This window comes from Sus scrofa, chromosome 6 (assembly GCF_000003025.6).
Source record: "Sus scrofa isolate TJ Tabasco breed Duroc chromosome 6, Sscrofa11.1, whole genome shotgun sequence".
NCBI classification, from domain to species: domain Eukaryota; kingdom Metazoa; phylum Chordata; class Mammalia; order Artiodactyla; family Suidae; genus Sus; species Sus scrofa.
In genome coordinates, this window is record NC_010448.4 from 103,920,484 (window position 1) to 103,943,911 (window position 23,428).

At 36.1% G+C, this 23,428-nt stretch overlaps 1 protein-coding gene across 3 annotated transcripts in view; it reads right to left on the bottom strand.

Annotated features, from left to right (window-relative positions):
- Positions 1 to 23,428, bottom strand: part of SMCHD1 (structural maintenance of chromosomes flexible hinge domain containing 1) — a 176,326-nt gene that overhangs the window by 110,752 nt on the left and 42,146 nt on the right. For all 3 annotated transcript variants that reach the window (XR_002345042.1, XM_021096138.1, XM_021096137.1), the window contains exons 4-10: positions 22,353 to 22,435; positions 21,581 to 21,711; positions 8,446 to 8,560; positions 8,205 to 8,324; positions 5,054 to 5,220; positions 2,262 to 2,352; positions 1,339 to 1,549 (exon numbers count right to left, since the gene is read on the bottom strand). Coding sequence is in view for 2 of the 3 variants with exons in the window: in XM_021096138.1 (XP_020951797.1) it covers positions 1,339 to 1,549; positions 2,262 to 2,352; positions 5,054 to 5,220; positions 8,205 to 8,324; positions 8,446 to 8,560; positions 21,581 to 21,711; positions 22,353 to 22,435 (918 nt within the window). In the remaining variant the exon portion in view is untranslated. The remainder of the gene's footprint in view (positions 1 to 1,338; positions 1,550 to 2,261; positions 2,353 to 5,053; positions 5,221 to 8,204; positions 8,325 to 8,445; positions 8,561 to 21,580; positions 21,712 to 22,352; positions 22,436 to 23,428) is intronic.

The following is a 23,428-nucleotide window of genomic DNA, read 5'->3' on the forward strand; positions in this document are numbered from 1 at the left end:
ATACAGTGATTCCAAGAGTTCTTTTCATGGCTCAGTGGAAACAAATCTGACTAGTATCCATGAGGACCCAGGTTTGATCCCTGGCCTTCTCAGTGGGTTAAGGATCTGGTGTTGCCATGAGCTATGGTGTAGGTCGCAGACATGGCTCAGATCCTGACTTGCTGTGACTGTGGCATAATCCAGCAGCTACAGCTCTGATTCGATCCCTAGCCTGGGAATCTCCATATGCCCTGTGTGCGGCCCCCCAAAAAACAACAACAAAAGACTTTTCTCCCATGTAAAATGGAGAATCAGTGTTTGTAAATGTAAGAAAATATTTAAAACAAAACAGTGATTTCAAAGTTTACCTAGAAGAACAAAAGATTAAGAATTTTCTCAAAAAAAGAACAGTAAGCAGTGAGGGTCTTGCCTTATAGATATCAATATATAGTATAAAGGACAAGAGAATATACTTACTGGTGTATATAAGCGCAAAATAATGCAATACCTTAAAATAAACCCAGATCTATGTTTACAATGTAGTAAACAATCCAGATCTATGTACTTTCTTTTTTTAATCAGCAGCATTAAATAAAATCACCAGAATCCCACTGTTACGGGTCACACCACTGTTACAGGTCACATTTAAAACTTTACAATTTTTTTTGCTTTTTAAATATCATAAAAATGTGATTTTTATTGGCTAACAACAGCTGAGAAGTCAATAGTTTTGTGTGTTTATGTTATTACGGAAGTGATATTTAAAACTATCACAAAAATCATTAACATTCAAGAATTGGTGCTAGGAAACAGAAAATTCACATGGAAAATATAAAATTACAGCCTTATCTTATCCTACACACACAAAAAAGGAGATGACAGATGTGTTAAAGATCTAAACACAAAATGATTAAGAAAAAAACTACAGTATCTTTGTATGAGCTTGAGGTCCAAGCAGCCTTTCTATAGCAAGACAAAATCAGAATGCATAAAGAAAAAACTAATGACTAAATAAAGCTTAAGACTTTTTTATAAATAACTACACAAAGACAAAAGAAAGACAAGGGAATTATATAAAGGGTTACTATGCAGTCGATGGCTAAAAATTCAGTTCAGTAAAAGATCTATGATAAAAGAAAATGTTTCTTAAAGCCAGTGCTTTACTTATCTGGAAGTGAATATACACAAAAATTAAAAATTATAAAAATTGCAAATACCTTAACAACTTAAGATTTGCAGAAGGAAAAAAGGTTTTAAATTTAACCTCAATAATCTAACTAACGGTACTTATTGAGAAAACAAATCACTATCCTAAATCACAACTTCACATTCTATAGCTAAGATAACAGATTAACATACTTGATGGAAAGCATGGATCATCAGGGTAAGTTTCTTTATCATACAAGAAAGGGTGATAACGGATAATCCCTTCCACTACACCATCTCCTTCAACATGCGCTTTGAACTCAAAACTATCAGCTGCTGTATTTATATACAATGTCTGCATGTCATCTTCTATTTCCCTTAGGTTGACAATCTTAGGTGTCTTCCCCTTTTCAAACATAGAAATCTAAAACAAAAATAAAACAAAAACAATTAAATTCTACAGGGACTTTATTTTTGTTCTCAGCTATGATCCAATAATAGAACAGGCAAAAACTACTTTTATTTGCACAAGTAATTATCTACCTTAATAAAATATATATATTTCTATTTGGGACAAATATCTCTAAGTAGCATCTCAATAAGCAATATACTTCTAAAAAATATAAAGTAAGCAAAGCAGAGCTGAAGGACATATAACTTATGAGTATATTTAATTTAAGGTTTCTTGCTAGAGTTAGGAAGTGGGATAAACATGTACATGAAATTCTTCCCAAGAATTGTGAGCAAGGATATTGAGAACTCAATACTCAAATGTTCTGTTCTTCTAGATCTTACTTCACCATCATGAGACTTCTATGAACAAAAGGGAAACTATTTATGTCCCTTTTCCTTCTTGCTTGAGACATGATATTCAATAACAGTTCATATCTCTACAGAAGACAGAGAAAAAAGAACTCAAATACTATAGTAAACAAAGGTTTAAAAAAAAAAGTTCCAGAAACATACATCTAGAATGATCTCTTTACTCAGATATCAAATTATGAAAGTGATTTGGTAGAAGACAAGGACGAAGGAATTGCCTTTTTATTGACTGATTTTTTTCTTATTCAGAGTCACTTGCAAATGGAATAGATGCCTAATAATTCACAATATTTTAAGAAAAAATTTTATCTTACTTCAATATCAATGTTGTTGAAAGGTCCAACTTCTTTTGAGGAACGTTTTTCATTTCCTTTTGGGCCATGAATATAGTAATGATAAATATGCCTAAAATATACAAGAACAACCTTACATTTTTAATTCACATCAAATACAGTTCATATAATCTTCTACTAAAAAATTTTCTAACTACTCTTTGACAGTACTCACTAGGTGCCAAGCACTATGTTAAGCACTTTTAAACATAGTAACACATTTAATGGTAAAAATAATCCTGAGAGTTGAGTATTATTACCTCTCATTTTACAGACAGAGAAATTGAAATGCAAGAAATTATCAAAACACTACTAAGATAGAAGTAAATCATGAAACTCTTGAGATCTCAAAAGCGTTAAGGTCACAGAATTAGAATTTGGGAAAGAAAGGGGCTGCAATCCAAGTGTTTCCAACTTCAAAGCACACATATTATAAGTTGAGCTTATCAAAAAACCTAAAGCTATAAGGTAAGAGGCCCTAATTCTACTTGTTAGGGATGTCCTAGAAAGGACTCAAATATCAGGGAGTATACAGGATTAGGTGTCTTTAACTTATGTCTCCAACATGAGAATATCATTCTATAATTCTCATCCTTCTTCTCCTATAGCACTGAAACAACTGTATCCCAATAATCCTAAAACTAATAAATTCAACTGTATCCCATCAAAATCCACCACTTCAGAAATCTTTGCTACTTTAAATAAATGTACACAAAGATCATACTCAGGGGAAATTATTCACATCTCCCTATATTGCATATTACATCTGTAGTTATTCCTCAAGCAGGAATTTATTAATATAGCTTCAAATGAATTTTTATTTTTAAAAATTAAATTATTTATTCTAGTTTAAAACACTACTAAGACAGGAGTTCCCACTGTAGCACAGTGGGTTAATGATCCAGTGTTGTCTCTGTGGTGGTATGGGTTTGATCCCCCCAGGGGCTTCCACATGCTGTGGGTGCGGCTAAAAAAGAAAAAAAATTATCAAAACACTACTAAGATAGAAGTAAATCATGAAACTCTTGAGATCTCAAAAGCGTTAACATCATAATCAACACTAAATTTATAACCAGACATTAAAAAAGAATGCTACAGGAGTTTCCTGGTGGCACAGTGGGTTAAGAATCCAGGGTTGTCACTGCTGTGGCTCGGGTTGCTGCTGTGGCATGGGTTTGATCAGTATACCCGGCTGAGAACTTCCAAGTGCAATGGGGGTAGCCAAAAATGAAAATAAATAAATAAATAAATAAAACAGAAAAAAGTACTATAAATATCTTAGCAAGTGTCTGTTTCAAAGAATAAAGTTATGTTATTCTTTTTTTAAGCACAAGATTTAAGTTACAATTATGTTAAGTATACTGAGTTCCTTCAGCTAAGAGAAATAATAAAAGTTAATATGTTCTAAGAACTCCAAAATTTAAATCTCTTATGATACAGGGCCAATAAATAAGAATATTCATGAAAAAAGGTATTCCTAAAATCAAATTTATTTTCCCACTGAAATGTTAACTGTTATTATACATGTATGTATAAAATAGAGAATCTTAAAATAAGTACAACAGCCCTCTGAACAAATATGAAAAGATACTTTCTTTAAAAACATGAATTTTGGGAGTTTCCCTCATGGTGCAGTGGAAATGAATCCAACTAAGAACCATAAGGTTGTGGGTTCGATCCCTGACCTTGCTCAGTGGGTTAAGGATCTGGTGTTGCTGTGAGCTGTCGTGTAGGTTGCAGACGTGGCTCGGACCTGGCGTGGCTGTGGCATAGGCCAGCAGCTGTAGCTCTGATTGGACCCCTAGACTGGGAACCTCCACATGCTGAGGGTGCGGCCCTGAAGAGCCAAAAAACAAAAACAAAAACAAAAAAAACATGAATTTTGTACAAGTATACCCATTTTTGCAATACTAATTAATTCATGGTAACACAAATTAAAGAAACAATCCAGTCAAAGGTCTATACTATATAACTAAAAAGGAAAAAACTTAGAGTCACTAAATATATATATCTCTGATTTGATCTAATGGAATACATAACCCTCTAAAAGTTTTCCTGGAATAGATACAAGATTTATTTTCAGTATAGATTCAGTATACGTATTCAATAAACTTTTATTGAGCATCTACTATGTAACAGGAAACACTGAGGATACAGTAATGCATAAACAATGACATAAAAGGTGGAGAAACAGACAAAAGTAAAATATGTGGTATGGAAAACTATGATAGATGCTACACACCAAAAGTACAAAGGGGGAGTCTGGGAGTGATGGGCTGAATTCTGAAGTTTATTTTAAATTTTAGCATAGTTGTCAAGAAGCATGGGCCTCATATAATGATCAATATATTACTGGTGATCAGCAAATATTTATAGAACAGAGAACCATTTTAACACTAATATCAGAGTAATGGTTCCTGCACCAAAGGGAAGGAAATGGGATAGAAGCAAAGCAGACAGCCAAGAAGCTTCAATGTATCTGTAATACTTTTATCGAAAAAAAAAAAAAAAAAAAAAAACAAAAGTAGATGGAGTTTTGCTGTGGTGCAATAGAGTGGTATCTTTGCAGTGCCAGGACGCAGGTGTGATCTCTGGCCCAGCCCAGTGGGTTAAAGGATCCAGCACTGCCGCAGGTATAACATAGGTCACAACTGTGGCTTGGATCTGATCCCTGGCCCAGGAACTCCATATGCCACAGGGTGCCAAAAAAGAAAAAAAGGTGTGTGTGGGGGAGATAAGTAGAAACACGCCCTGAATCATAAATAAATACTTACGCTAACTGTCTTGTCCAAAGGAGGAAATAATTTTTCAAGTACTGTATGTGTTCTGGTTGTACCCCTGTGATAACCACAGCAGTAAAGCTATCTTTTTCTTTCTCCTCTGAGATAAGTTGATGTAGAAATCGTTCATCATCATTTGTAATGTGAACAGAATCAGACGGCTACAAGAGTGAACATAAGTATAACAAGTTACAGACACCTTTCTTATAATTAACAAGTAACATTCACATCAACCTAATAAGATTTACTTGGTAATTTCAAATACAAACTTCAAAAGTCTTTTGGAGGAAAATAGCCAAATACAAATTAGCTGAGGGTGTGACAATGCTGTAAAGATATGGAAACTTTTACACAGATTGCCAGAAAGGCATACATAATGCAGAATCCTACATAATAATGCTAAACCAATTGCAAAATCATAAAGGTAAAGGGAAAGAAAAATAAATACTGAGTTTAAATATGCCTCTCAAAATTGAGAATACTTAGCCTAAAATGGATAAAGTCCCTGCTTGGGATACCTCCCACTTAACTTGGTCAGAACCAAAGCCCAGCCAGCCCTCCATGATCTAGAAAACTAGGATACAGCCTGAACCTAGCTGACTTAGCCCAAAGGCACTGTGTTTAAAAGGAAGTAAAGTCATCCTGGGTTCCAATCCACTTTCAGAGAATATCTACATTTTGCAGAAAGGAGGTGGGGAGAGCAGAGGTAGTGGGTAGTGTTTGAGAATAAGAATTACAAACTTCTTAACATTTACTATGAGTCTGTATGTCAAAAATTACATGCATATATGTGCGTATATATACTATGTAAGTGGCTGTATACATAAAAACTTAAAAGGATAAAATATATTACTGAACTTTTATGTTCAGGAAACTGGTTTTCTTTTCTTAATAAGCACATGTTACTACTTTCTGAATGAAAAATAAAAACCAACCCTACAAAACCATTCCAATGCATCCCCACACACTAAATTACTAAATATTACAGCTATAATACCTAAGTTAACATTTTATAGACTTTGAAAGTTAACAGATTAGCATAGGTTTACTAATGCAAGGTTCATTATCCAAATACTTATCTAGTCCTTCTAAGTCCTAAGACTCAACCTGGGCATGAGGAAAACAGGGTTCAGATAAGTAAGTGCCATTCTTCCCTACAAATTCCATCTAATAGATAAGAAAATGATTACAAGACAATGTGCCATTAGAAAGATATGAATCAAGAACTACAGAGTTTTAAAAAAAAGGGGTGACATTCACCCAGATGACTAGTAAGGACACTTCAAACCAATGAGAACATGAAGGATTTGAAAGTATAATGGAAACAAGGTAGTTCAGAATACATGATAAACATATAATGAAGAATGAGGGTGGAAAGGCTGGATTAAACAGTGGAAATGAGTGGAAGAGAGGATAAATGAAAAACTATTTTAAAAGAATTAAATGTAGTGAATGTTTAACAACAAGGATTACAATTACTACTTTACTGTTAATAACTGGTGTAAGGGGGGAGCAAATAAGAAACGCTTATGGACAATATCTTCAGATGTACCAAAAGTGAGTTATCTATGGAACTCCTGGAGAGGAACATCTAGCTGAAACTGGAAATGAGTGTGCTAGACAGGATCAATTGGTATTCGGTTGCCCACTTGTACCACCTTATGCTGTCCCCTTCCAGGCTGCAGAGGATGGAAAGCAAAAAATGTCTATTTCATAGACTTAAATTTTCAGATGTGGACGCAAATTAGGTTTCATCAATTAAATGTACCAGCCAAAAATTGAGAAGGAGAAAATGAAGTAGAGGCTATTAGAATTCTAATAATCGATACTAAGAAAAAAAACTGTAATTCAGGCAAAATTTTATGTGAAGATATTCACAGTAGTGCCTGTAAAATGCTTATCAGAATAAATTACTGTACATTTCGTCAAAGATAATATGAAGCTTTTAAGTTTGTTGTGTACCAAAATACTTTATAAAATGAAGAAACACTCAAAACATTAATAACTGAGAGCTCAAACTGTAAGTATCTGGTAAAGCTGGATGAAAAGAAAATTCAGCTAAATATTTCATAAGTACTTTTTCCTCACATTTGAGACTATTTTTATTTTCTTTCTATTTTCCTATAAAACTTTTCATAATTTGTTTTAGAATCAGAAAAGAAGTTCAACAAAAATTTTTTTTAATTATTATAATTTTTTTGGCTGTGCTCATAGCATGCAGAAGTTCCCAGGCCAGTGACTAAACCCGCACAACAGCAGTGACAACATCAGATCCTTAACCCACTGCACCACAAGGGAACTCTGTGAAATCTTGTTTTGTTTTGTTTTGTTTTGGATTTTTAGGGCCGCACCTGCGGCATATGGAGGTTCCCAGGCTAGGGGTCTAATCAGAGCTGTAGCTGCCGGCCTACACCACAGCCACAGCAACACCAGATCCAAGTCACGTCTGCGACCTATACCACAGCTCATGGCAACACTGGATCCTTAACCCACTGAGGGAGGCCAGGGATCGAACCCGCAACCTCATGGTTCCTAGTCAGATTCATTTCCGCTGCGCCACGACAGGAACTCCCAAAATCACTTTTTAAAAAAGTTTTAAAATTTAAAAACTCTAAAATGTTTCAGAGAAAAGTTAAATTAGTAATACCAACAAATAGCAAATATGAATCTTGCTTACCACCAAGATTCAAATTTATTAAAACTCTGCCTATATTAAAATGAGAATCTGAATGCAATTTTATAACAGAAATAAATTTATTTATTTCTCTCAAGCTCAGATTTCCTAAAATATCCATTATCCTATCACTGTTTTCTACTCTACTTCTATGACTATTATATAACAAAGATTTTAAAACTCAATGCAAAGGAAAAAGTTTACAATCTTATGAGCAATTTCCAGGAAGCTTACTTGGCATTGTGAGAAAACTTGTTTTCTGAATATTTCAGCCTGAGAAGGCACATAAATGATCACTCTTACTACTCACATGATTAAAAGAAAAAGAACGAAAATTTAGTTTGAAAATTCCATTATCTTCAAGTTTTTAAAGTAACATTTAGTACCTTAGAAACTGGAAAAAAATGTTTTTGTCTTATCGTTCACCCAAGATGATAAATTCAAAATTAATGAATTAAAAATGTATTGTACCTTTCTGTTTCTAATATATCCACTATATATTGCCTCTTTATTTTTCTCCTTCTTCTCAAAATCTTCTTTAGAAAGTAAAAGTTCATGAACATCTTGGGAATCTGCAGGTTTGCTTATCATCTGTTAAATATTAAAAAGAGTACTTTATAAATTTCCCAAATTTAAACTGGCTAACACATTTAGACAGTCAACCTCAAAATATTTTTATCAACTTTCACTTTTAAGAAATCTTTTTACTTACTCTGGCTGATTGTCCAACAAAGAAAACAGCCTGCTTGCCCCCAACACCAAAATAGGAAATATCACTATTTAAACTGCGTGGCACTGGTAGTGGTCGAACATATCCTGAATGATCACTAAAATAAAACATTACATTAATGCAGTGATTTTAAACAACCTACTTAGGTGCCAAAGGAAAACTGTTAACAGCACTTTTATTAAATGTTAATAAAATGATCCCGAGCCAAATAACACCACTATTCAAATGATAAAGACAGAGCCAAAAGTAAAATCCTCTACTCCAATGTTTCTCAAAGTTTATTACCCAGACCAGCTGTATCAGTAACACCTGGAAAATCCAAGAAATGCAAATTCTTGGGCCCACCCTAACAATTTAGAAAATCTCTCAGCAAATAGGACTTACATGTATATCTGTATATAACTATACAACCTTCCCTTCAAAATGGTTTACTTCTTCAAAACGCATTAAAATACTATCTCAAGACTAATTGGGAATTATACCAAGAAATTCTTATTTCCATATACCATGATGAATGACGAACTCTGACTGAACCTCCTACTGAACCATAACAACCCCTCTGTGGAGAATGCATCCCTGGTCTTTCAAAGTATAGGCAAGATCTCCAGGGACACCATGTTCCAATATCAGAAATAAGTGGAATTAGGGGTAAGGCTGGAACCAATATTATATTAAATGGAAAAATTAGAGAGCAGATGTGGCACAGCTGGAAGATTTACAGAATGCAAAGATACATTCAAAGCACTTACCCATAAAAAAACAATGAAAAAAAAAGAACGAAAAATATCAAAGTGGAACTAAAACATCGAACAACTGAAGGTTAATATCTCACACCAGTTTAAACGTAGTTCTAGAAAGAGAGAAGAGAATGGATAATAGCTACCAATATTCTAAACCACTAAAAGACACAGATCTACACATTCAAACCAAAAGAGCCCAAACAGGATACATAAAAAGAAATCTGCATTTCAATGAACAATAAAAACAAAACAGAAGAACTAGAAAACATGCTGAGAGATAAAGCAGGATAAAATGGGTTTGTAGGCTTCAATAGCAAGAGTACAAGACAGTAGAATATTATCTCCAAAGGGCCCATAGAAAATGTCAATGTAGAACTGTGAACTAGAGCCGAATAAAGAATTTTACAGATAAAAACCAAAGGAATTTAACATTAAGAGATTTGTTCTAAAGGAATATTCCTACAAGCACAATCTAACATACAAGGTTATCATTAATAATATTGGAACTACAAAAGTAATTTTTAAAATATTGAGTATTCCCACTGTCACACAGCAGATTAAGAACCTGACATAGTGTCCATAACGATGCAGCTTCGATCCCTAGTCTCACTCAGTGGGTTAAGGATCCAGGATTGCTGTAGCTATGGCCAGTAGGTGCAGTTCTGATTCAACCCTTAGCCTAGGAACTTTCATATGCCACAAATGCAGCCATAAAAAGAAAAAAAAAAAAATGTAACGTGTTGCTAGAAAAAATGGTGTACATAATTTTGGGATTTCTACAACATCACACTTTAAACACCAGACAACAAAATATTATCTTTGGGAAGGAAGTGATCAGAGATAATGTTTTCCAAATTCTCAAACAATAAAGGTATTTTTAATTTTGAAGTCTTAAGTTAAATATGTATTTTTAAATGTCAAAGACAACAATGAAAATAAACATTTAAACTTTAAAATATTAAAGAAAAAAAAGGTAGAACAAGATTGTCAAAAGCAGTAACAAAGAGAAAAAAATGAATTTTTTTAAAAAATAGGAAAAAGAGGAGTTCCCATAGTGGCACAGTGGTTAACGAATCCGACTAGGAATCATGAGGTTGTGGGTTCGATCCCTGGCCTTGCTCAGTGAGTTAAGCATCCGGCATTGCCGTGAGCTAGGGTGTAGGCTGAAGATGCGGCTCGGGTCCTGCGTTGCTATGGCTCTGGCGTAGGCCAGTGGATACAGCTCCAGTTCGACCCCTAGCCTGGGAACCTCCATATGCCACAGGAGCTGCCCTAGAAAAGGCAAAAAGACCAAAAAAAAAAAAAAAAAAAAAAATAGGAAAAACAAAACAGATATAATGGGATAAATAAAAATATTTTAATTGGTATTAAAAAATCCTCACCCATAGAGCAATAATCAAAAAAAACATAAAGACAACAATGACTAAGACACTATAATATCAGACCTAAAAAATAAAGCACACAAAAAAATAGCACCTTTATAACATACAAAGCACCACCACACATAAACTCATTTCCATACAATAAAGACACAAACCTTCCCCCATGCAAAAAACTCACACACATACACAAACCATCACACACAACATGCATGCACACTTATACCTCCCACTCCAATACAAACACACAATGTATACAACACCAACAGTAAAAAGAACATCTTAAAAGAGTTAGAAAAACGACACCATATACAGAGAAACAAAGGTAAGAATGAATGACAACAATTTTCTCACTGTAAACTATGGAAGCCAGTAGAAAATGGAATGGCATTTTTAATGTACTGAAATTTTTAACAACCTAAAATTCTATAATCAACAAAATATGTTTAAAGAAAGGAGGGTAGGGAGAGATCCAGACTTTATCAGCATACAAAAGCTGAAAAAATTCAAGCACAAACTTGAACTATAAAACCTTCAAAGACTTTCAGGAATAAAAATGACTCTATGGATTTAAACAAAGGAATGAAGAGCATCAGAAATGGTAAATATGTGGGTTAAACATAATTGACTCAGGGACTCAAACTGATACTTGTGTATGAATGTTCACACAGCATTATTCACAACATACAAAAAAGGGAGAAGCAAAACAAGTGTCCATCAACCTATGAATGCAAAAACATAGTACAGCTGAATAACTCAGCCATAAAAGGAAACCAATTCTAGTACATGCTACAGTATGGACAAAGCTTGAAAACATTATGTTAAGTGAAATAAATCAGAAACAAAATAACAAATATTGTATAATTCCTCTTAAATGAAGAACCTAGAATAAGCAAATTCATTGAGACAGAAAACAGAACTGTGGTTACCAGCAACTGGAGGTGTGGAGAAGGCACTTTATTGTTAACAGGCACAGATTTTCAGTTTAGGAACTGATGAAAATTTTTGAAGTTACATAATGGTAATGGTTACATGTGAATATAACTAATGCCACTGAATTGTAAAATGGTTAATAATGACAAATTTAATGTTAAATTGTCTTTTTTTTTTTTTTTTTTTTTTTTTCTTTCAGGGCTGCACCCACTGCCTATGGAGGTTCCCAGGCTAGGGGTCAAATCAGAGCTGTTGCTACTGGCCTAGGCTAGAGCCAAAGCAATGTCAGATCCGAGCCGCATCTGCGACCTACACCACAGCTCATGGCAATGTTGGATTCTTAACCCACTCAGCGAGGCCAGGAATCGAACCCACAACCTCATGGTTCCTAGTCAGATTCGTTTCCGCTGTGCCACGATGGGAACTCCTTAATGTTATACTTTTTTTAAACCATATTTTAAAGAAAATACTGTCAAAAAGACAAACATAGAAACAGTGGAAAAGTGGCTGACAGGGACTGAGGAATGTGGGAAATAGGGAGAGGTTGTTGGTAAAAGGGTACAAACTTTCAGCAGTGAAATGAATAAGGGAGTTCCCGTCGTGGCGCAGTGGTTAACGAATCCGACTAGGAACCATGAGGTTGCGGGTTCGATCCCTGGCCTTGCTCAGTGGGTTAACGATCTGGCGTTGCCGTGAACTGTGGTGTAGGTTGCAGACGCGGCTCGGATCCCGCGTTGCTGTGGCTCTGGCGTAGGCCGGTGGCTACAGCTCTGATTCAGCCCCTAGCCTGGGAATCTCCATATGCTGCGGGAGCGGCCCAAGAAATAGCAACAACAACAACAACAACAACAACAACAACAACAACAAAAATGAGTAAGGTCTTCATTATTCATGAAAGGAACTAAGTATAACCAGGTAATTAGTCAAAAAACACTGTATTTCGTAATTGAAATCTGTTAAAAGAATAGAAATGAGATAAAGATGTATACTATGAATCCTAGTTACCAGTAAAACAACAAAACATAGTAACAGCAAATAAATCAATAAAGGAAATAAAATGGAAACACACTCAATTTGAAATAAGGAGAAAAAAAGGGAAAAGAGTAAAAAAGGAAAAATAAATAACAAAGATGGTGATCAAGTATATTGATAATCATATTAAATGATTCATCTAAACAACTCAATTAAAAGGCAGGGATCATCAAATATTCATATATAATTAAATGCTGCCTAAAAGAAATCCTCTCTAAATAAATAAAAGGAAATAGTAGTTTAAAAGGTTAGAAAAAGTTACCATTTTAACATTAATGAAAATGAAACTAGAGAAACTATATTAACAGCAAAGAAAGTTAATGAAGAATAAACACCAGCGGCATTCTCTTGTGGCACAGTGGGTTAAGGAACCTGGGATGTCACTGCAGTGGCCTGGGTGGCTGCTGTGGTGTGGGTTAGATCCCTGGCCCAGGAACTTCCACATTCCGTGGGTGCAGCCAAAAAAAAAAAAAAAAAAAGAGTATTACCAGGAAATGAAGAAAGAACAAATATGCAGGTAAAGAGACTACTTTTCTCTCCTTCAGTTTTTAAAGTTACATTAGACTGTTAAAATAAAAATAACACTGTCTGATGTGGTTATCATTATAAGCAGACTTCACCAAAATATAGCTCATATCCTAAATCATAAAACAATCTCAACAAATTTTAAAGAAATGAAACCACAAAGAGTATGTTCTCTGACTATAATAAAGTCAAATGAGAAATCAACATAAAGACAACAAGAAAAATCTACTGGGAACATTTGGAAATTGAACAACACATTTCAAAAAAGATCTATGGACTGGAATTTCCTTATGCTGTGGTAGGTTAAAGGTCTGGCATTGTCGCTGCAACAACGTGGGTTCAAGCCTTGGCCGAGGAACTTCCACATGGCATGGTTGTCACCATTAAAGAGAAAGAACCATAGATAGATCAAAAAGCAAATTACAAGGGAAATAAAAGTTACACTGAACTGAATGAAAGTCTAAGTACAGCATATTAAAATTTGTGGGACATAGCAAAGGTAGGCCTGAGAAGGAAATTTATAACACAAATGTTCAACTTAGAAAAGCAGAAAGAGAAGTTCCTGTTGTGGCGAAGTGGAAACGAATCTGACTAGGAACCACGAGATTGCGGGTTCCGTCCCTGGCCTTGCTCAGTGGGTTAAGGATCTGGTGTTGTCATGAGCTATGGTGTAGGTCACAGACGCAGCTCAGATCCTGCTTTGCTGTGGCTGTGGTGTAAGCCGGCAGCTGTAGCTCAATTCGACTGCTAGCCTGGGAACCTCCGGATGCTGCAAGTACAGCCCTAAAAAGCAAAAAAAATACACAAGCCAAATCTATAAGATCCCTCCTTACAAAAAGAATAAATAAATCCAAAGTAAGAAGGACATAAATAATAAAGAGCAGCAATCAAAAAATTTGCAAAGAGGAAAACAAAATTTATCAAAGCAAACACTAATTACAAACAACTACATGCCAATAAATTTGAAAATTTAATAAAGTGATCTAATTGCCACTAAAATACAACTTACAAAAACTAAATTAAAAATAGCCTAAATATTCATTTAATTCTAAGAACAAATAAAAGCAATAATTAAAAACTCCTCCCACAAAAAAGCATACCAGACCCAAATGGTATGCTACATGAGTTTTATCAAAAACTCTGTTAAATACACTCTGGAAAATAATTTCCCATTACCTTGTAAATTAGAACATTCATTTTTATAACCTACAAATTCCCTCCTAGGCATAAACCTAAGAACTTAACACAGGACTGGACCAGGAAACATATATAACAGAACGCAAAACACACACACACACACCCTCACCCCACCCACAACAGTACTGCTAAACTACTACTAAAACTTGGGAGAGAAAGTCAAATGCCCACTGACTGGATAAAAGCATGGTATTTCTTTTGGTATACATAAGATATTACACGGTTCTGAGAAAGAATGAACTACAGACCCACACAAATATGAAATCTTAGTAATGTAATATTAGGTGAAAATGCAAGTATCTTGTAGGTCTATATACAGTATGATTATGCTTTTTTATATTATCAAAAGCATGCAAAACTGGATGTACACATTTGAAAAAAGGAAACAAAAACAATTCAGATAGTGGTTAACTTTGGTAGGAAGAAAAGAAGTAAAGAGAGGAGGACAAAGATATAAGTTACAGGAAATATTCTACGTACTGGATTGGGTGGTAAATTCTGGTCATTCAGCTTATTAAATTTTTCAGTAAACAAACTTTAAAAGGGCATGTCCACAGAATTATAAAAATTCTACAAACATAATGTCTATTAAGAAAAATAAAGAACACACAGGTTCTAAGACTTTAATTACTAAGGCAATCGTTCTGGGAAATATGCTGAAAATAGCCTCCCCTAAATATTCTCCTTAAAATACATATGGGAAAGTACATCGAAAATCTGTGAGAGGGAAAGTCAGAGATAAAAGAATACATACACACTTAATCTGATCCCAAACTAAGGAATTCTGTTAATTGATCAGGAATGGACGCACTTAATAATGACTAGGCAGTAAATTTTCTTTTTCAACCTTTTTCTATCCATGGAAACTTAACCTAAGCAAAACCTCTATCACAGCAAAAAAAGGTTGAAAATACAAATATCCAATAGGTTTCAGACTTGTTAAATGAGTGCAAAAAATTCCTAAATCCATTTAAGGGCTATATAAATCTCCCTTCATGAAGATAAACATAAGCATAAATATCAAGACCTCAAAAGGAGTTCCCATTGTGGCCCAGCAGTAATGACCCTGACTAGTATCCATGAGGACAGGGGTTTGATCCCTGGCCTCCCTCAGTGAGTTAAAGATCCTGAGTTGCCCTGAGCAGTGGTGTAGGTCACAGATGCCACTTGGACCTTCGGGTGTTACTGTGGCTGCGGTATAGGTGGTGTAGGTCACAGATGCCGCTTGCCGCTTCAGGTGTTACTGTGGCTGCGGTATAGGCTGGCAGCTACAACTCCAATTTGACCCCTAGCCCAGGAACTTCCATATACCATGGGTGTGGCACTATCCAAAAAAAAAAAGAGCTTAAAGAAAGAATTTTGCATCACAGAAGCAGGAGAATTTACTTTTCTTTTTGTCTTTTTTTTTTTCTTTTTTCTTTTTAGGGCCACACCTGCGGCATATGGAGGTTTCCAGGCTAGGAGTCTAATCAGAGCTGTACCTGCTAGCCTACGCCACAGCCACAGCAATGCTGGAGCTGAGCCACATCTGGTATCTATATCATAGCTCACGGCAACACCTCATCAGGTGTTGTTTTCAAAAACCATCTCATTCTTATCTTTTTTTTTCTTTTTTGCTTTCTAGGGCCACATCAGCAGCATGTGGAAGTTCCCAGGCTAGGGGTCAAGTCAGAGCTACAGCTGCCAACACAAGATCCAAGCCACGTCTCCAACCTACACCACAGCCCACAGCAACACCGGACCCCTAAGCCCTGGGGTGAGAGCAGGGATGGAACCCACATCCTCATGGATACTAGTCAGATTCATTTCCTCTGGGCCACAATGGGAACTTCCTCATTCTTATTCTTGATACAAAAGAACACTGTATCTTTGTGGAACATGAGTACTGATTCAACAAAAGAAGCAAAATCTATACAAAAACAAGTCATAAAAGGTGTAGAAAGTAAGAAAAGAGAACAGGAAAGATGTCACATCAGTAAAAAGAAACTAGAAACAAGGCCAAGGAATATGCTAGAGTGACTACACATGTATATTTATATCTATCTTGAATCTATCACAGAGAAAAAGACATTAATGAAGAAAGCTTCACCTCCAACAAAACTGATTAAGTGGCTGCAAATCCCTAACAGACCTTTTAGAAAACATCTGTGAGACAATGTCAATAACCAAATTAAAGTAGGATGCCTAAATGCTACATACTCATTCTCTAAATTCAAGTATACTAAAATATCAGAAAATAAATGAAAGCTCATCTTGGGAGTTCCCATTGTGGCTCAGCAGAAACAAATGTGACTGGCATCCATGAGGACACAGGTTCAATCTCTGACCTCGCTCAGTGGGTTAAGGATCTGGCATTGCTGTGGCTGTGGTGTAGGCTGGCAGCTACAGCTCCTAGCTGCAAGTGCAAAAAAAGGAAAAAAGAAGAAAAAAAGAAAATTCACTTCTTTTTCTTTTGTCTTTTTTTCGTTTTGCTTTTTGGGGATGCACTCGCAGTGTATGGAAGTTCCCAGGCTAGGGGTTGAATCAGAGCTGTAGCCACTGGCCTACACCACAACCACAGCAACTTGGAATCCGAGCCAAGTCTGCAACCGACACCACAGCTCACAGCAACAGATCCACAACCCACTGAACGAGGCCGGGGATTGAACCTGCATCCTCATGGATGGATTCATTTCCGCTGAGTCACAATAGGAACTCATAGAAAGCTCATCTTAATTGCAGAAAAATACTGACCACAAAGGAGATTTTTCTTTAGGAAAATTAAGGAAAATCATGTTGGGGGTCCATTTCTACACTCTGAAAATGGCATGGGAAGTGGGCCATTCGGCATGCTATTTTTATTTTTCCAAAAATGGCTGAGTTGAGAGCTTTTTCATTTATTGCTGAGCAAACTGAATGTTCAGAAAGTAGCACTGATTCAACACACATCTGAATTATGGCCACTCAGCAGGCCTAACTAATGTTATCCTTCTTTCTTTCACAAAATAATTAAATGAACACACACTATTACAACAATGTTCTTATGAAAGTGCCCCAGTCATAAGCACATTTACTAGGTCCAGGAAATGCTCTATATCTTAATAGACGTTTGGACTATACAGGTATATGAAATTGTCAAAAATTAGTAACTGAGCAGACACTTCCAGAACAGCAAAGTAAGAACTTAGAAAAATCCACTGACTGATTAAAAACAAAACCAATACCCCCTAAGATTATCAAAATTAACATCTTCAGAACTCCACTGTCATCATGACTCAGAGGAAACAAACCCAACTAGTATCCATGAGGTTGCAGGTACGATCCCTGGCCTCACTCAGTGGTTTAAGGATCCAGCGTTCCCATGAGCTGTGATGTAGGTTGCAGACATGGCTCAAATCCCACGTTGCTATGGTTGTGGTGTAGGCCTACAGCTACAGATCCAATTCGACCCCTAGCCTAGGAACCTCCGAATGCTGAGAATGTGGCCCTAAAAAAAAAATAAATAAATAAAAGACAAAAAATAAAATAAGATTTGAGTTGGTGTAAGAAAGGATTAGTGAACTTAATGAAGGATTATTATTGAGATTACTCAATCTGAGAAACAACAACAAAAAACCCCACTGATACAGGGGACAACAGGAACCACAGAAGGTAAGAGAGAAAAGAAGTTTGAAAAAACAGCCAAAACTTCACAAATTTGATGAAAACATTAATTTACACATCCAAAAAAGCTCAACACTAGATAGGGTGAACTCAAAAAGATCCTAACTAGGGAGTTCTTGTTGTGGCTCAGTGAGTAAAGAAACTGACTAGTATCCATGAGGATACAGGTTCAATACCTGGCCTCACTCAGTGGGCTAAGAATCGGTGTCACCGCATCGCCACTGCACCTCCAATTCAACCTCTAGCCTGGAAACTTCAATATGCCACAGGTGCGGTCCTTAAAAAAAAAAAAAAAAAAAAAAAAATCCTCACTAGCACATCAGAATCAAACAGTTAAAAGAAAAAAATGAGAAAATGAGAATCCTGAAAGCAGACAATAGAGAAGTGACAAGTCATATACAAAGGATACTCAATATGATTAAAGCTGATTCTTCATCAGAAACCATGGAGTCAGGGTGACCCAGCAGGTTAAGGATCCAGCATTGTCACTGCTGTAGTATGGGCTTAATCCCTGGCCCGGGAAATTCCACATCCCGTGGGCATGCCCCCCCCCCAAAAGAAACCATGGAGAAAGAAGGCAGTGGTGTTACATACTCAAAGTGCTGACAGAAAAAGACTATCAAACAAGAATTCTTCATTCAGCACAAGTAGCCTTCAAAAATGAAAGGGAGATTAAGGCATTCACAGATAAACAAAACCCGAGGGACTCTGTCATTAGCAGATCTGCTGAAAAGTACCTAATAAAGACGAGTCCTTTGGACTAAAATGAAAAGACAAATAGAAAGTAACCTGAATACAAGAAAAAATAAAAAGAGTAAAACAGAGGTGGAAGTTCCCTTCATGGCTCAGTGGTTAACAATCCTGACTAGGATCCATGAGGATGTGGGTTCAGACCCTGGCCGCTCAGTGGGTTAAGGATCCGGTGTTGCTGTGAACTGTGGTATAGGTTGCAGATGCAGCTTGGATTCCGTGTTGCTGTGGCTGTGGCACAGGCCAGCAGCTGTAGCTCCGATTCAACCCCTAGCCTGGGAACCTTCAGGTGCCATGGGTACATGATGTAAAAGACATCTATATAAAGTACTAATTATAGAACTGTGTGGGGAGTTCCCATCATGGCTCAGTGGTTAACAAATCCTACCAGGAACCATGAGGTTGCAGGTTTGATCCCTGGCCTCACTCAGTGGGATAAGGATCTGGCATTGTTATGAGCTGTGGTGTAGGTCACAGACATGGCTCGGATCCCACATTGCTGTGGCTCTGGGGTTGGCCGGCAGCTACAGCTCCGATTAGACCCCTAGCTGGGAACCTCCATGTGCCTCAGGTGCAGCCCTAGAAAAGACAAACAAAAGACCAAAAAAAAAAAAAAAACCACAACTGTGTGGGCAGGGTTATAATGTTTAATAATGTCATTTATATGAAAATAATAATACAAAGGAGTGGAAAGGGAATGAAGCTATACAGGAGCAAAGTTTTTGAGTATTACTGATATTAAATTGGAATTAATCCAAAATGGACTGGCATATGATATGTAATCCCTAGAAAAACAAGTAAAGAAGTAGATTAACAACTATTCATAATGTATTAGGAAGAGTGGAGGAGGATTAGGAAGGAGGTGGATTAAGCAGAGTGGAGGAGTGGGAGATAGAATTGAGTACAACTGATACATTTTTCTATAGGAGTGAGTAGAAGCTAGGGGAGTGAGGGGCTGATGCTAACAGAAATTGGAGTGTATTAAGGGACTGATGCTGGACTCAAAAATAAGAGTACATAAGAGCTGTAACAACAACTGATTGTTTACTGACACAACACCTATAAAGCTAGGACCAGACCAGCAAGAGGTGCATTTCTTCCAAAAATTAAATTTTCCCTAACATTTGAATTAAGCTTAAAAGTTTGTGTTGTAGGAGTTCCTACTGTGGCTCAGCAGGTTGAGGACCTGACATTGTCTCTGTGAGAATGCAGGTTCGATCCCTGGCCTCGCTCACTGGCTTACAGAGCCGTTGTTGCCACAAGCTGCAGCACAGGTCACAGATGCAGCCCAGATCCAATGTTGCCGTGGCTGTGGTACTGGCCACAGTTGTAGCTCCAATTCGACCCCTGACCCAGGAACTTCCCTATGCCATAGTTGTGGCTGTAAAAGAAAGAAAGAAAAAAAAATCTGTATTGTGCTAAAATCTACAGAAAAAAAAGTTAATGTTTTATTTATTTTAATAAACTGTAGACTCTACTTCCTTCTACTCTTCTATATGACTTAACTAACATTTTCCTGACCTTTTTGCCCCAATCTACCATCTGTTCTTCTTTCCCTTCTAATATTTCCATCCAACGCCAAATTCTATCATTAGACCAGAAAAGATAATGGTCTTTGCCTTTTATGTGGCTTGAAGTGGCATATGCTCATGAAAATAGTGAAAAAGAATAGCTGTAGAAAAATCTGAGGCCAAGAATGAGAAATAATAACTAAAATGATAGCTTATATTTATTGACTGCTTATCACATGTCAGGCTCTAAGGATTTTTCATGTACTAACTTGCAACGTTATGATGTATTACCTCCATTTTACAGATATGTAAACTGAGAAAAAGTATCATACAACTAGTAAAGCTAGAATTCAAATGAGGCCAAATGATTCCAGAGCCCTTATTCTTCACTATATTGCCTCCCTCCATGACATTATAAGTCTTTAAAAACTTGAAAATTCTGAGACTGCTGATATTTCAGAAATGAGAAGGCAAATGTGTTAACTGTATTAATTTTACACATTATTGAGAGTGATCCTTAAATTTGAGTGACTTTCCTTGACAGAGAACAGAGCGTGAACAGGACATGAACAAATACTAACTACTTAATCAGAATGCCAACAGATTCTTTGCAGGTGTGTTCACTGAAGTATACACATAGCTTAAAATATCAAAATACTTTGAGTCACTGCACTACTAGAATTCAGTTAACATCCTAAGAACCTAAATCTTTGTATCTCTGGCAGCTTCTGGTATATTGTTTCCTTTATGACATTTTCACCCAGGATATTTTCATACAAACATATTCTGTTATAAACTCCTGACTAGATTTTATTGCCTACCAGCTATGAGTGTTTTGTAAAGCAGAGCCCAAAAAGAGCAAAAGTGAGTTTAACAGAACTACATGTGGATCCTTAGACATTTTGCAAGTGGTATCAGGTGACCTTAAACCTCATTTAAAAACCATTCTAGGGAGTTTCCTGGTAGCTCACTGGGTTAAGAATCTGGCATAGTCAATGCTGTGGCTCTGACTGCTCTGGCGCAGGTTAGATCCCTGGCCCAGGAACTTCTGCATGCCCAGGTATGGCCAAAAATAAATATATAAGTAAAAAAAATTTTTAATTAAAAAAAAAAGTCTATTCCTATAGAGACTATACAGCTTTCATCAAACTTAGTAAGAAAAGGCGGGAAAGCTTCAAAGTACTCAACATATCAGTATAACTCCTATATACCTCATTCAATGGAAGGACACTATGATTTATACAAATGTGACTATTTCTAAATATTGGTAATAAAAATTATTATAAAAGTTTGAATAAATATGCCGATAACATCAAAACCTCCAATGCATCTCGTTTAACTAAAGAAATATAGTTCTCATCCTTATTAAAATACCCCAATGCCCACAAAAAAAGAAAGATTTTCTAACCTTTCAAAGTCACCTTGCCTTGTAAATTTTGACAACCTATACACAGCCCAGTTGTTAAGCTGTTTGGAGGTCATTCCTCTTCCATTATCTACCACTGCAACAGCAGGTTTTCCTTGTGTTTCATCAAAAAGCTATGAAATAAGTTCAAAAAGACAGGAAAAGTCAAATCAATATTTAAAACATGAAAAGTTAAATATTAAAAAAGTGATTCACTGGGCTCACTCATACATTGCTATAGGGAGGATATATTAATACAACTTTCTCAAATATATTTCAGCTATATGAATCAAAAGCCTTAGAATTCTTTATGTCCTTTAATACAGAAATTCCATTTCTCAGAATTTAGCTCAAGCAACTAATCAGAGACGTGTACAAAGATCTGTAAGTATATTCACCATGCCAACACTACTTAAAATGGCAGAAGTATAGGAAAAAAAATCTAAATGTTCCCCAATAGGCTGATTACATAATTTATATATATTTATATATATTATATTATAGTCAAATAAATCAAACTGCAGCAATGATAATATTATACGGCAAAATTTACAATGTACTATTAAGGGAAAACAGAAGATCACAACAAAATTCACTACAATCATACAAAGATGTATACATATATGCACAGGAAAAGGGCATGTGAAGAAATTTTAATAAAGAGACATCAGATAATTATTTTTTGTTTATCTTTATTTTCTAATTTTTCTCCAAAGAATCTGCATTACTTCTATAAAAGGAAAAGTTAAATTGCCTTAGAGTATTATTTTCTTACCAATTTGATCTGTATTCTTCTAACACCAGCATTACGAGAAGTAGCAGACAACGAATTGTCAATTAATTCTGCAAGAGCAAATGCTGGAAGAGAGTAAGAAATATTGCTTAACTTTTCCCTGCTAAATACTTCATATGAAAGTTCAAAGTAAGAGTTCCTGTTGTGACGCAGTGGAAACAAATTCGACTAATATCCCTGAAGATGTGGGTTCGATCTCGGCGGGTCAGAGATCTGGCATTGCCGTGAGCTGTGGTGTAAGATGCAGATGAGGCTCAGATCCTGAGTTGCTGCGGTGGTGGTGTAGGCCGGCAGCTGCAGCTCTGATTCAGTCCCTAGCCTGGGAAATTCCATATGCCATGGTGTGGCCCTAAAAAGCCAAACAAAAAAGTTCAAAGTAGAAGAAACTCTGAAGGGAGTTCCCACTGTGATGCAGTGGGTTAAGGACCTGGTATTGCTGTAGCTATGGCATAGGTAACAGCTCTACCTCAGATTCAATCCCTGGCTGTGGATGTGGCCAAAAAGAGGAAGAAAAGAAAAAAGAAACTCCTTAGTACCTTTAAGCCACGCTTTTATCTTCCAAAGAGCTAGAGCTGAAGTATTATCCTGATCCTAATGATACAAACATAGTAAGGGAATCATCAATCATTATCAGCATAAAGAAGCACTCATCAAATAATACATGTATGGCACTATATGGATGAGTCAGCCAGCCATGATTCCTGGCTTCAAGGAGTTTATAATCTAAAGACAGGTAAACAGACATAAGAGACAAACAAAAGACCATCACCATGAAATGAAACAGTCTGTGGTATGTCATCACATCATGCTTCAAGGCCAAAACTATTTCCCAGTTTTATTTCCATTATTAAAAGGGGGAACATATTATCTTTTCAACTGAAGCTTAACCCAACTCAAGCTGTAATTAATCCAGAGAGTAGCACTCCAGCATGTCCACACTTAGGGGATGGTTATGTTTATAAACTAGTTAGAAAGAAGTTACCACAAATCAGATATACATAAGGATCTGGTGAAGGATATTAACTCTAGAAAATGGAAAAATAGGGATACTGTAGGAA